Source organism: Trichoplusia ni, chromosome 6 (genome assembly GCF_003590095.1).
Source record: "Trichoplusia ni isolate ovarian cell line Hi5 chromosome 6, tn1, whole genome shotgun sequence".
NCBI lineage: Eukaryota > Metazoa > Arthropoda > Insecta > Lepidoptera > Noctuidae > Trichoplusia > Trichoplusia ni.
The window spans coordinates 13,464,738-13,479,765 of record NC_039483.1 but is presented as its reverse complement, the minus strand read 5'-3'; the positions used below and the strand labels follow the sequence as shown (position 1 = coordinate 13,479,765).

The 15,028-nt window shown below is 33.0% G+C and overlaps 1 protein-coding gene and 1 long non-coding RNA gene across 2 annotated transcripts; one reads left to right on the top strand and one right to left on the bottom strand.

Annotated features, from left to right (window-relative positions):
* Positions 1-420: 420 nt before the first annotated feature.
* LOC113495406 lies at positions 421-4,146 on the top strand. Its single transcript, XR_003400717.1, has 3 exons — positions 421-805; positions 1,263-1,290; positions 3,969-4,146. It is a non-coding gene; the product is annotated as an uncharacterized LOC113495406 (long non-coding RNA).
* Positions 4,147-11,454: 7,308 nt separating this feature from the next.
* On the bottom strand, positions 11,455-14,718 carry LOC113495422 (antitrypsin-like). Its single transcript, XM_026874132.1, has 8 exons — positions 14,574-14,718; positions 14,112-14,315; positions 13,905-14,003; positions 13,597-13,731; positions 13,071-13,280; positions 12,747-12,891; positions 12,302-12,427; positions 11,455-11,525 (listed from the first exon to the last, which is right to left on the bottom strand). The coding sequence occupies exons 3-7, from the start codon at positions 13,953-13,955 to the stop codon at positions 12,303-12,305; spliced, it is 666 nt and encodes a 221-aa protein (XP_026729933.1). The 5' UTR covers positions 13,956-14,003; positions 14,112-14,315; positions 14,574-14,718; the 3' UTR covers positions 11,455-11,525; position 12,302.
* Between the last annotated feature and the right edge of the window lie 310 nt (positions 14,719-15,028).

The window sequence follows — 15,028 nt, the reverse complement described above, 5'->3', positions numbered from 1 at the left end:
ATTTTTTCTTTTATGCATATCTATTGATTGCTTTAAGATAAGGAGAGTAAGGTTTTGCACAAAACACTTGGTTTCCCGGTAACAAGTATAGTCTGAATAGTATCATGCTGACTGCAATAAATACGAACACCGTATTGTGTTTCTAATCATACCACGAACAGGTTCAAGTTTGTGGTACAAGTTATACGCGAAGAGGTTTTTGGTTTTACGTGCCCTAAGCGATGGTGGTGCCTTCTACAGAAGGATATTTTATATATGACACATGTTTAGTCAGAAAAGAAATGAAATGATAAAAAAAAGCATAGCTAAGATAAAAAAATCGTAAAACCTTTTCTTTTGTATGTATTTCCAAAACTTTTTTATATGAAACGTTTTTGAACACCTTATTTATTATTATTAGGTCATTAAAGGTTTCAACTGATTTAACTTTATTTTCTTTTTAATATCACAATAAGAGAAAATTTACCGTTTGTTTTCTTAACTCATACATTGTACACAAATATAAGTAATACTAGAATTTATCTAGAAACTAGAAATAATATATAAGGCAAAAGAACATTTGACGGGTCAGCTAGTAAAATATCAAGCTATTATAATATTGCAAATCGCTACCGCTTATGTCAAATACTAGCCCCCAAGGTAGTCTCGTTAGCAGACCGTCTGCCACTGCCTCGGAAGCCTTTATTAAGTGAGCCAACATTAAACGTGCGACAAGACAGTTTGTTTCTCTGTTCCGTGACGCTGATTGATACAAATCGACATGAAATTAATTTTGATAATTGTTGCACTTGCGACTGTCTGTGAAGTAAGTGTTGTGATATTACTGGCCGTTTATAATTATGTTTTGTTTCGAAAAAAGTGTGTATTCGATTTATAAAGGCGTTTGGATGTTTCTTTATTTTTTTATTATATAATATATTATGTTTGTGTTTGGACTTTACATTTTTAAATAAAGTTATTAAAAGTAAAGTTTTGAATTAAATGTTTATTCAAGTTACAGTGAAATAGTGGTTTTATGGTTATACATTAAAATGATGTTCATAATGACTTGTAATTAAAAAATTTCTGAAAATTAGGTACCTAATTAAAATGTCATTATTGAACTCAACTTTAAGATTGCATAAAATTTTATTTTTAAATTGATTACTTAAAACATTTTTTATGCTCAATCATTAACTACGTGTAAATAATTTTGTTATTTTTCTTTCTTTGAGGTTTTTGTACAATACTGTATTAATTACAGGAAATTTCATTGGTTACAGGGAAGGGTTAAACGAAGCAGTGATCATTGTAAGTTTATTTCATGTATATTTATCAACGGTTTACTGACGCATATTTAATGGGATATCCAGGCAGTTTGACTCGTGCCTCCCCACCGCATTAGCTCATGTTCAAGGACTCTGGTTTTGTACGAAACTAGTCGGACTATCCCGAAAAATACACGTGAGTAAGCCGTTATTAAACGAATCATTAAGAATCCACTTCACGACTTCTTTTACAATAATATCTAACATTTTCTGTCATCAATAATCTAATCAGTACTATAATTATAATTACTTCGGTGATATAAATTCAATCGATTTCAATTCTCGATCTAATCATCGTCAAACAATATTTGTTTAGAAAACTTCCCAATAGTCTTAAACTTTACACATAACTTATTTGAAGTCAATGTTTACTTGACGAAAGCGGAAGGAATGCTGCCATCGCTATGTAACATTAATATGTATCAAACCAAATAACTATTTCTTGAGTACAATCTACCACACAACGACACTCGAATCAGAGAGAATCGTGTGTATCGACATCTCTATGTTGAAGCTCGTAAGGTCGATTTTTGTTTGTTAGTGTTGCAGTGCTTTACGAATCTGTGTGGTAGGTTGTACAACAAGTTTAGAGTTTCGACGATTGATATGAGTTGTTCGGGCACTTGAGGGGTTAAGGAAGTACGCTGCTTCATTATTACTCACCCAGTCTGTTTATTAGTATTGGTTTAATTTATACGATCCCATTTGATTGATTACTTGTGTTGTTGTGTACGTTATAAGTAGTGTAGATCAATCTGAGAGCAAATATTGAAATTGTCTGTTAGTCAATAGTGAGATAGGCCGTCGTCGAATCTTCTTTTTAACGATCTATCATAAGTGCCTTCTAAAAATAATAAAAAAATAATACATCGCATTTGATTTTTTTTTTTGAATACGTTTATGTATTACTTAGGTATTTATCATAATTAAGGACTCCGGTTGGGTCCGAAACTAGTAGGGATATCTGGATAAATTATGTATTTAACAAATTCTACGATTAACGATTAAAAAAAATAACGATTATAAATCCGCGTGACGTAATGTTTTATTTAATAATAATGAATGCAGAGAAACTTTGAACGTTTAAATTACAAATATTTCGTGTTTATATCGCATGCGTATCTGAAAAATTCGAAAGCGTGGGAGCTCCTAGATAGTGTACACAAAATTCTATTTTCGATTAAGCTCTTTAAATACAGCTCGTGGGTGTGCAGAATGAAACTAACTATACTTTAAGCCGAGAATTTTAAAATAAAATTTCATCTTAATGTGAATTAGTCCAAAAATAGACCTTAGGCCTTTCGTTCTCAAAGTAAAGAAAGTTTCCGATACAAAGCAACTACCGGCATAGGAACTTATAGAGATTCGTTTTTTTCTGTTAGCATCATCGTAAAGCTTAAAATCGTGCTAACGTCACCTATATCGGAGATTTGTCTTTCACGAGACTAAGCAAAAGTTATATGACTGACCTGTTGGTCTAGTGCTTAGTGACCCTGACTGCTAAACTGGAGGTCGGTGGTTCGATTCCCACTCAGGACAAATGTTTGTGTGATGAGGACGATCATATGTTATATCTGGGTGTAATTTATCTATATTGTGTATGTGTTTGGAAATACATAAGTATGTTGTTTATCAGTTGTCTAGTACTCATAATACAAGCTTTGCTTAGTTCGAGACTAGATTTCGCTGTGTGAAAGTTGTGGAATATTATAAATTATTTGATTTTTAAATGATTGGACGGTGTCGATTATTACTAGACAATTTAAATAAGTTCAAATAGCAGCTGACATGCCAAGCAAGTATGTTAAGGAAATATGAATTATGTAGTAGCAAGCGTGGGCATTCTGACTCGCCTTGACTTGAGTAGAAATATTTTAAATTCTTGTATCTTTATCCTACTAGAACTAGATAATTTCTCATTCTGTATAGAAGCGAGATGGCGCGATACATTGCCTGTAGTTGCATCTCGCTTAAACAAGAACGATACGGGTTTTAGGAGTCCACAATAAAAGCACCTTGTGTAGAATTTAATTGATAGTGGATTATTCTTGACTTGTAGAGTCTGTCACTTGAGATTATTTTTATTAAAGTTTTATACAGGACTATAAACTCCTATATAAAGCCCCCAGCATTTAACAAAAAGCAAAGGACGATGTGCAATAATATTATCTAGTCTACCAACACTTCTTACAGTTCTATTACTATTAATGTAGTTGTTAAAAAGAGAAATCGCTATTCGCCGTGTAATTCACTGCAAGGCCTCCTCTAGTGAAATAATATAAGGTAGCTAATTAGCTATTGCTGAATTATGTGAATTGAAACTTTTTAATCAAGGCAGCATCAAACACGTACCTCTTTTAGTGTATATCTTCTAATATATAAAATTCCCGTGTCACGATGTTAGTATCGTACTTCTCCGAAACGGCTTAATTGATTTTTACCAAATTTTATTTGCGTTTTCAGTAGGTTTGAGAATCGAACAACATCTATTTTTCATACCCCTAAGTGAAAAGGGTTGCTCACGCAAAAAAAAAATATTTTTTGGACGAAATTGATTGCTTTTATTTTTTTTATAAAGTGGCATTAAAAATACATAAACCTAGAAAAAAAATATTTCATCTAGTTTATTATAATTATCTTCCTTACTTTGTATGTTTCCAGTAATAAGCTCGGTCAACCTCGGTGCGACAGCGACCTTTGGAGAGCAGGGTGTTGCCGACTGTTTAGCTGCGGGTAACCCTTTCTGGGAGTGCTATACAGAACAGACAGGATTCAACCCCCAGTGGCGATGACAAGACTTAGTTTTAGATGTAATTAGTAAATAAATAGTTAGCTGTTATGCTTTTGTTTCAATTTTTTTGAGGGCTAACATACTGTATTTGTTATGTAGTACTTATCTATATAGAGATCTAAAGGCGTAATTAATTTCGTAACTGGTCTATTGTCACGTATTGTAGGTCATATATTTAGATTAAAATAGGTATAAAATACTTTTTCCCATAGTAATTGTTGAATCTTTTGATTTTCTATTTATTTATTTTATATTATTTAAGAATTGTTGCAAGCTTTTCTAACAATTGAAGTTATCTGTTTAAAATGGTTTATCGAAATAGTCTGACTAGTTTTACACTCAATAGAATGTCGATAAAAATGTAAGAGAAATGAGAAAGATACTATTTTTGCACAAGGTGAGTGCAAAAATAAAATAATTCTTGCAGTTTTGTTTAAAAGTCGCAATGTTTTCCTTAATGATGAGGCGATTCGAAACACTAAGAGTTGTATTACTCGTTTTCGGTTCAATTCAGGTTCGATGTGTTGATTACTTAATGTATCATTTGTTGAGGAAAATATTACCTTTTAGGTTGTTCAACTTAAGATCTTGATATTTTGATGTATCACATCCGTACGTTCTCGTGCTACAAATAAACCAGACCAATAGATCCAAGAATGTTCCAATAGCAGGAATAAAAAAAAATCTTATTACAAAACAAGATGTATTAAAGTATCAGATTCTAAATACTTGAATGCTTTGTTAATCCATTCTTTCAATGTAACGTTCCGATTCTCTAAACATGGACGTTTGACATTTTGGGTGTGAAAATAATTGATTATGAGTACAAAATACAAAATTAACTGTTTTTTATGTAGGTATTACTTTTAAATTAGTCTATTATGTAATTCCTTTAATATATTTATATTGAAAATAGTGAGGACTCTCTTTTGATTTTCTACAGTCAGTATTCAATCATGTATGTAACTTTTAAACCTGCTTACCCCATAAAACAGTGGACTTTTATTATAATTTCAACTTTTGACTCCTCACGTACTCACATCAGACGGGCAACTTTAATACTAAGTCTAGTTTCATAAATCGTCTCACTTCGCTGTATCCGGTCCGTTTATTATCCGACTCGTACCAATTTAGATGGTCCCACTGAATTCCCAGATATTATACAAGTGCTACGTGACTTTGGTACCATGAAGATTCGCAGATCAGCTGCGGTTTTATACGTATGTCGGGCTCAATTTTAACTTATTCAGCTTCTGTCGTTTCTGAAGCGGTTTATGGTGTATCTGAGGGTGTGTTAATGGTTTTTAATGAGACAGAAGAAGACATTGCCTTGTCGGCGACGTAATTGATTGTTTATTTTATAGATATCGATGAAGGTTGTTGCGCCATTTGTGCCAATGTTTTATTTTGAATAATATTTACGATTATAATTAAATATCATAATTGCTAAGGAAAATCCAATAAGTAACTTATAAAATGAGAAAGCAAGCTTGGTTATTTGCTTGCATGATACCAAGTTTCACTGTCGATAAATGTGGCTCAATTATGTTTTTTTTTTTAATAAAAAAATACTTAAAATCAACATTATTTAAATATTTAATCTAACTGCTTAACAATGGCCACTAAGACATTTAAGAATGCTTTTCTTCATATCATTGTTACGATTTCAAGAGTCGTCGTCGACAAAACGTCTTTTGTTGATGGTATCTTGCGCTATAAAATATTCAGTTGCAATTTTGAGCTGCCAAAAACACCCATTCATAGAGGCACTCTCTTTGACATAAGTAGGTAAGGGTCCCCCGCGAGACAGCCGAGTTATCTGCAAGCCTACCGTGACGTCTTAACCAATTTTTTTGCAGTTTTAGAAGTGTGATAGCGCACTACACTTTGTAGAGCGGCATCTCTTTCCTTTAGCTTCAATAATATTAGTACCAGAGGTCGTAGTAGGTGGGCTGGTTGGAAAGAGTGCCGTGAAACGTTTCGAGTGTTCATAAAATCGTGTAAACGTTTCCGATGGTCTTTTTGATTTGATTTAGTTGGGGTCTAGGTGGTCGCATCCGTGTAGTTTGAGTTTTCAGTTGCTTGATTTGTGGACTTACGTAATTTTCAGACCCGTATTGAAACTGTATACTTTTGGAACGGTATACTGTAGGTTAGGCTCTTTCAACACATTTTGTCATACATACTGTCCATATTAAAATCGTATTTTGGTGTAGTGTGTATATATTTTTATGTGTATATGCTAAGATATTTTGTAAAACACTTGGTATGCGTATTAACATTGTGTATTTTCAACTCTGTTTTCTAGTACTGCCATCTAGTTATAACAAATATCTACAACCATTATCAAAATGATTCTACATTTTCAAATGCTATCAAAATTAAGCGTTACCGAATCCCATTGCACATGTTCGGTACGTGAGGTTCGATTGCCGGCACGTGACTCGAGCTGCACAAGTCAAATATTTTTGAACTTATCTCAAAATCTCTTTCATTGTAGAGCAGTAGAAAATTAGATAGTGACGTCATAACGTTCGTTTCGAAGGTGCTTCGAGTTATGGAATGTGAGGTTTGTGAAATATGTCATTGCCTGTTAGACTGTTGATTTATTATAGCTTGAAATAGCAACGTTAATCGTTGACGCGTCGCCCTGGACCAAATTTGAAATAAGTAATTTATTATGTTTTATTTAAATAAAAGAAGAAAATATATTTTGTGGCAGATTAATTAATAAAATTAAGCACTAGAAGGTCACAGCTCAACCTGTGATCGATGAACTAACTCGATTTCTTCTACTTACGAGTGAAGGCCTAATGGCATCTATTATATATTTCTGTACCACAACAATCTGCGCCACTAACTACTATAATCATAATCCATTAGTCATCAGAACACCCAAGGCGGAGGAAGTGGTCGGTTCCGTACCGGGATCCTCACTGAAACAATTCCCTTTGGAACATAGACTATAGGCGTAACCGGGTAACAGTATGTGTATAGTTAGGCAGAGTTATGTATGTTGTTATGTTCTAGTTCTAAATAGTTAAGACAGAAGGAAGTTGGTCGTGTTCCATAGTGTTGCCGAACTGGGATTATATAGGCAGTGAATGTGGTATATTAACATTACACTATGTTTTAAAATTTCGTGGATGCTCAAGTTATTAAATGATGCAAAGGTTTACTCACGAGTATTTATCGGGGGTGCCAGACTAGTTTCAGAAAAAAAGATGCTCCAGTTATTTTAAAACGTATAGGTACCTATGAAAAAAATTGCAGTGGCTTTATGGACCAAGAAAGGTTTGAATCATGTTAATTCGTCTTAAGCAGATTTCGGTAGAAGACAACTCTGATATTCAATGAAGAAAGACGACGTAAAGCATCTAAATTTGAAACAAAAATTTAATCGCAAACCGCCCAATCACCTGTAAACAAGCATGTAAAAGTTTGTTTTTGGCTTCAGATGAAGTCTTATCCAGCAAAGAACGATAGCTGCTTCTTAGCCACTCAGAAGGCGTATACCATCTTGGGATGTTTATCGGTAATTCAATTTTGTTTTGGATAAGTTAGTTCAATCGACTGTAGGCGCACGGCATTACTTCTACTCAAATGCCTCTATTGTTCTATCGTAGATAATAATCTAGCGATAATAGCGTCACTTCCCTAATGCTAATTAGCTTAATGGTTAGGGCTATGTTCAGGGTAATACTGAACATTCAATTGTTAGTTGTTCATAATGGGTTTATTAAAAATAGTTGTAGAACTTGAATGATCCGAAATGTCGGGTAAAAATAAAATAAAAGTTTGAATGTTTGCTAAGCTCATTCCTCATTCTAGCTGTTTTACAGCTAGAATGAGGAAAGGAAAACAGGTTTAGGATATATTTAATTACTGACAAAGCAAGAAGGCCTCTGAAAGGTGTTCTATGAAACAACTACAGTAGCATCATAAAACAAAATAGGGAATAGCAACTCCTAGTATCATTAATGAACCACAAAGAACTCAGTGAATACATTAAGGAGAACACCAAACAATTCTCAAAAGTTAAAAGGAAAACAAAATGGCTGTTCTAAGAAAATCCGTCGTACATAATTATTTATATAGAAATTGAAACTTGGCCAAGTTTGCTTAGCGGTGCACTGAAGAACTTTGAAGCAACAACTATACCATAACTATTAAGGGAAAGATTGGTCTGCCGGTAAATTAGTTGACCGTCAGAGTTTAGCGCCGCTTGCGAATTTCACAATGAACTATGGACCACTAACTATGAACATCAGGTAGCTACCCGATAAGATCAATTTGCTGGAGAGCCAGCGGTCCTTACAATCGCCAGAGTTGAGAATTTACGAGAAACTTCGATGTTATCCGAAGCTAATTTACTGGTTTTACTTATCGACTCGTTTCGCTTTTACCTGTTGAAAGTATGATTTTATATATTTTGGGCGAAGATAAAGGTGGGTAATTAATTAACTTAGACATCTTAATATACAGAAGATATTTTCGGTAAGAAAGTTAGAGGCAACGAACCGACTTACGAAAAGTTAGGTAACCGTGAAGCCTTATATAACATTGGATTGGAATACTGAGGTACTTATAAAGCTGTTAGGGAATCCCTTCATTTACTGATAATTTGATAGATAATACAAACAATACAAACTAGTTGTACGAAGTTTAACCAAAACTATTACCCTTTTAAAACCCTGTTAACGCTTGTAGGACCGCATTACTCAAAGAATGTTGAACAATTTAACCCAATTTGTTGCTATAAGTCCAATATTGTGTGAAGCCTTTGAACGGGATTAATACTTCCATGCTCAAGTAAACTTCATTCAATAAGAAATCATTCAACAGCGAACGAAGAAGAACGTGAACTATTCTCCTTTCCCACATCCTACATGTGGATGTTTACTCTGTGCCGCGGTGAACAAGATAAAATACTTCGACCGACTTCGTAAACAGATTTTGTTCCGAGACGTTGTTTCTTAATTACAAATTCCAACGTAGCGGACAAGATTCTCAGACAGTCGAGACCCGCATCCGAGCATCCCAATACACAAGTTTGAGGGTAACTGCTTAATTAAATCATCAATATAGGAGTCTCAAGGGAACCACAGTCCTTGCCTCTGTGATGTATTGCTCACTTCGTGTTTGGTTCTTCCTACGTATAATGCGTGGGTTCTTCAGTTTCCTTTTATAACCATTGTTGAGATTTTTCCCAAAATACTACCACTTGAAATAGAGCCGTACACTCGTAAATTCTGGCATTATTTTTTAGCCTTTTGCTTTTAATATAAATCGCATTGCGTAAATTGTAACTCTTAATCAGGAAATTTAAATGAAATGTATTAAATATTTTGAGTATAGTTCCAAACAGATAAACCAAGCCTAAATTAAATTCCAAACAGAATCCGATTAGATTCATTCATCAAAGTATTATCTAAATCGCAATTTAAATTGGAAACTGAAGAATAAAAAAAGGATTAAACTATCAACAAACAGGTCGCTGAAATGGCGAAACAAACGTTTAATTTTATGTGGACTGGAGGCTATAACAACGTTTTCTTGGGTAGATTATCCTGGATTTGGTCTGGATAAGTGGGATCTAACGTAATTTCATTTGATCCCATCCTGTCGATATTCTCAGCCCTGGGGGAGTTCCAATAATACCTGTTAATTGGAAACTAGTCCCTCTAGAGGTTTGTCCCTGGTATCAGTCATTATTTACAGTAATTTGTGCAAAAACTTCTTGATACTTACATTTATGCTAGTTGGTTCAGGAACTGCGATCGGTTTGGTTTTTGGTCAGGTTTAAAAATATTTTTAATTACATTATTGGAAATGGATGAAATTCAAAGAAAACACAAAGAGCCTATTGTATATACACATATTTTATTTAGAAAAAAGAAATTAATTATCGTCTTGAACCAACCTGAAAACGAAAAAAATTATATTATTAGATGTTTCTCTTAAAATGAAATGGATAAAAAAGAAAGCAATTGTTAATATTATAATGTTAAACAAAAACAAAGAAAATCTCATTTTCTTATGCAGTTAGGCAACAACAAGCAAAAATGGTTAGCATTAGAAGCGAAAATAACCTTATCTTTAATTATCAAGTAAAATTCCGATTGTTAGTTTAAACAGAAAAACCTGAACATAACGGTAATTTAAAGGCAAAGACAAACTGAAAGAGGAGAAATACTAAAGGAATCAGAGAAACAGCAAAAGTGTTTTGTGTTTCAGTGTTTTTGAAATGGTCAATTTAATATTTACGTCATTGGGCTTAGGGTCCAAAATGCTACAATTTGTTAAGACTTTTTGGCAGTCAAACATTGGCACCGACAAAAGTTCCGCCGAAAACGATGATGCTTTTATGTAGCATATAATATAAAAACGGTTGGTTTGCATTGAATTCTGTAGCAGGTAGTTCACCCATAGGGGCAAATCTCATCAATGTGACAACTTCTGTAAAAAGTTAAAAATATTGACATTGTAGTAAGCGATTGTAATTTTTTTTTCTTTATTGGAATAGGGAAACTTTTGTCTTTTATTAGGGTAGTGCAGTTGTTGATGATTTACAGTGTTTAGATTTTATAGGCAAATATGCTATGCACTGTCCTTAGGCGCTTAATTTGCCTAAGCAACTACCCACTACATGAGCAAGTTACGGACATTGACAACCAATCCATCACCACATATGAAGCAATTTGATAAAAAAACAACACACATAGGTAATCAGTCTATTTAAATATTACCGAAAATTAAGTCAATATGTATCTTTTACGAGCACCTACAAATGCTCCACAAAATAAAAAAGAATCGTTTAATATTATGTAAAACATGTAGGGATGATCAGCATAGAATATATAAATCTTTGGAGGTTCCAGCATAAAAGAAATTGCAGCAAATTCAACAATAGCTGAAAATTCATTGCATATTAATTTAAGAATTGTTTGTGTATAAAAGTTTCTTGAAACCAAAAAGGCTTTAACCCTAACTCATAGTTCTATTAAATGAAGGAAATTTGATAATTTTAATGATTTAAAACAGGCTCATTTTCATATCGAACTGTTCAATTCACAACTCATGATTAAGTACTCCGGATGATTTTGAAACTAGTCGATCAGTCCTAGAAGATCGGCGTGACAAAACCGTTATTAAATAAATAAGAAATATGTTGAATTTGGCTATTTAAATTGTTGCGTTAAATGCACCCCATCACCGTGACTCAAGCAGAACCAAGATTAAGAAACACAAAGGTATCATGATGAATGTAGGTTCAGTTCACCTTTATTTAGAGGCTGCTCCTACAAATGATCCGCAGAACAAGGGTACTTCGTGATACATTAAATAGAATGCGTAAGGCCGATTAGCATAAAATATAACGGGTTTTGGAGGAGGTAACATTGCTGATGTAACGCCAAAAATAATTGCTGAAATGTAAAAGATTACAGAGTAAAGCATATGTACTGAAGAACCTTAGCAAAAAGAAAAAACATATTGAAATAATTGTAATTTCTTTCTTTAAAGCAGATAAAAAAAAAACTGAAAAAGCATGTCTGGTAACCTAAGAACATATATCTGGGAAAGAGGTAAAAATCTAAGCAATAGTCAAAATATCAACGATTGTAAAGTGCCCCAATTGAGTTACTTAAAAGTTACCAAACAAGGACAAAAAATTACGCGTTTCACCTCATTTAACAAAGGCACCGCGGAAGAACAATTCTTTTGAATATAATGTAAAATACGAACGGACGATTAGCATTGAAAACCACAACTTTAAGGAAATTCAAAGACCTATTCTGTTTAAAACGACACGAGTACTTAACTGTATAAATAAACGAGTTTATTTAAGAACTTATGACAATAAGCAACATAGACTTTAAAGATTTTTCTCGTTGAATGCCCATTTTTGTACCTCTTAGATACAATCTAAATATACTTTTCAACTAACGATGAGTCTAAACTCGCTCAAGATTAAGGAGTTGCTCAATATGCTATAATTCTGATAGGTAAGACATTACGTGTTTTGATCAAAATAATCAAATTAAAACCAGGAAGAGGAAACTAGGAAAAAGGGAAAATTGGGTTGCAATACCCGAAGGATGAAATGTAATGAATACCACCACTCGATAAGTTAAATCCATCACCAATAACCAAACACACGAACATAAGAATTTTGAAAAGCTTTATTTAGTTGTAAATTCACCTTATTTAACAAAATATCCACAGAATAAAACTGTGTCTTCAAACATGATGTAGAATATGTAAGGACGGTTGGCGTTGAATACTGCAGTTGGCAAAGGCTTAAGAGATCTTGTGTTTATAACGACAGCTGAAAATACATTTACCTTAATGAGTATCTTATGGAATTCACTCAAAAACAAAAGATGGCCCAAATAGATATATATGGCTAAAGATGATGAACATACCCGTAAGTACCAAGAAGAACAAAATGACTAACAATTAGGACAAAAGGAATTCAACATTCTTCAGTTTCTGCCTCTTGTGTTTAACCAGACCTAACATTTCTTATTTGCAGGACTTTTTTGTGGTAGTATTGTTTAAAATTTATTGAAAAATATTGAAATTGAAATTTGTTTGCCTCTTATTCATGCTATTTATTGCAATTATTATTATCTAGTTAGACATACCTGTAGCGGCTGCAGCTTCAGATCCTATTTCATTAAATGATAAATATGCTTGCTGTATAGCTGCAGATACATAAATATCTTCTTTCTTTTCCAATATACCATCGAAGTCCTTATTATTTGGATCGAACATAGCTGTTACATTGTCCTGAAAGCAAAATATATTTGAGTATTTTTTTGTTCCTTTTTCTAAGTTTTTTTCATAAGTCTTTTATTATGATACCAAGTCCGACACTATTACTTTCGAAATCCCCATGATAGAAAAAATAACCTAAAAATATATATTTTTTTCTAGTAAGTAGCTCGATTAGAAATTAATTCACTCACCTTTTGAAGCATTTCAGCAATATTCATTTCTGTTTTTATTAACATTTTCGGAATGCTAACTTCAACTTCTTGTCTTTGAAGATTTTTAATCATGTTATTAAACTCTTTAGGGTTCTGTAGAGTCTTAATTGTGTTTAATAAGCCATCCCTCTTCCTTGGAAGAACAACTATGCAACTGAATGCATTTCCTTTGTATCGCAATTTTATTGCCTGCAAAAAAATAACCCTGTAAATGTCTTAGTTATAGTCTTTTTTAGCCATCGTTTTTGCTTGCTCAACTTTATTCATTTATAGTATACGAGTTGATTCCTAAGAGTAGATGATAAAAAAAGTAAAAAATACAAACATTTTGTACATCAAGCTACCTAATTTATATCTTTAGCTATCTATGAAATCGGAAAAAAATGGTTTAATATTTAGCAAGTCCATCGCGGTTTTAATATGACACCAATTATTATTTTATTCATCATGTCACCGTATGAAGGAGAATATAATATATACCTATCTTTTTTCATTTCATACAAACCTGATACTGGTCGTTTTCGGTGTAGTCGAATCGGTTCTTTTGGTACATCATTTCTACGGTCACCGTTTCGCCATTGCTTTTGTAAAACTCTTTCTTTTCAGTATTGTTTGGATTAAACTGATATACCCAGTTACCCTGAAATAGAGCAAAGAAATAATTTATTCTCTACATATTTTATTGATCACCCAAGTTTTTGATATCTTTTTCAATATTGTTCTCTTTAGAAGTATTGATATTTAGTTTTTAAGCCATTCCTGCAATGCTGAAATACTGAGTAGTATTAATAGTAAAATATATCAATTTCTCACCATGAAATAAATTGCATTGACGAAAACCAGTCGGGTGTCATCACTAAACATGTCTGGTTTCACCAAGTCTTGAATCTTACCATTTGTATTATCGTCAACCTGGAAGTACAAATTTTATTTCTATTGTATTCTTTCATAATTAATTTCTTCTTTTTCTTCTAATACAGCAATATTTCCTTTATCATCAGTTAAAAATATAATACATACCCATTTATTTATAATTTTGGCAGCCTCATCAGCTAAGTCGAAATTAAGATTTTCTCCAGTAGACTTGAATATTTTCTTGGACTCTTGTTTGAAATAATCACTCAAAGGATAATCCTTATTAGCGTAATATTTTGAAACTGCCGTAAATTCCACATTACTTTGGTTTTGATAGCTCTTGATTAATGCAGGGAAAACAGCGCGAATCTATAAACGAAAATAAGTTCGATATTGATCACATAGTTCTACAAGGAATAAAAAGAGGTATGAATAAAGAAAATAAAATGAAACAGTTCAATAAAGCTTAATCACCATTCCTGATCATGGGAAAATAATTATCGTATACATAATATAAAAGGTATAGTACGTCTGATGGACATGAGATCCATATCAAATAAACTGGTAAGACTGCAATAGGCAACGTAGTTAAGAAAAGTATCCCTTAAAAGCTTCGCAGCTAGTTACCTCATCCTTATTTTGCAAGTTGATGAATTTCAGAAGCTGTTCCAATACTAATCCTGTTGTGAAAAGAGCTAGTTGGGCCAAAGCTATGACAACAGATGTTCCTGATAATATTATGTTGTCGTTTGGCGAGCTTGTTGCTAATTGCTGAAAAGAAATTGTTATTAGTAAATAAAATATACAATAATATATAATACCTAGTTACTGGGATACCGTGGAGCCAATAAATTTGACTACAAAAAACAACAGCATTAGTCCATGATGCCCCACAGCTGGGCACAGGCATCCTCCCATATATAGAAGTTTTGTGCATTAATAAACAAGCTAGTTCGAATTTGACCTTGCCTAAAACCATATACTTTGTAAATCTGTTCAAGTTAAGCCGTTCTTAAGGTTACTTAAAACGATGATGTCAAGGACCAAAGGTTTTTTTTAATGGCATTTTATTTTCATTAAGT

Coding starts and splice junctions, on each gene's coding strand:
- LOC113495422 (XM_026874132.1), bottom strand. CDS start 13,955: ATGTTTAGTGATGACACCCGACTGGTTTTCGTCAATGCAATTTATTTC. Junction 13,281..13,596: donor CCGAAAACGACCAGTATCAG/GTTTGTATGAAA, acceptor ATTTTTTTGCAG/GCAATAAAATTGCGATACAA. Junction 12,892..13,070: donor TTGCTGAAATGCTTCAAAAG/GTGAGTGAATTA, acceptor TTTTGCTTTCAG/GACAATGTAACAGCTATGTT.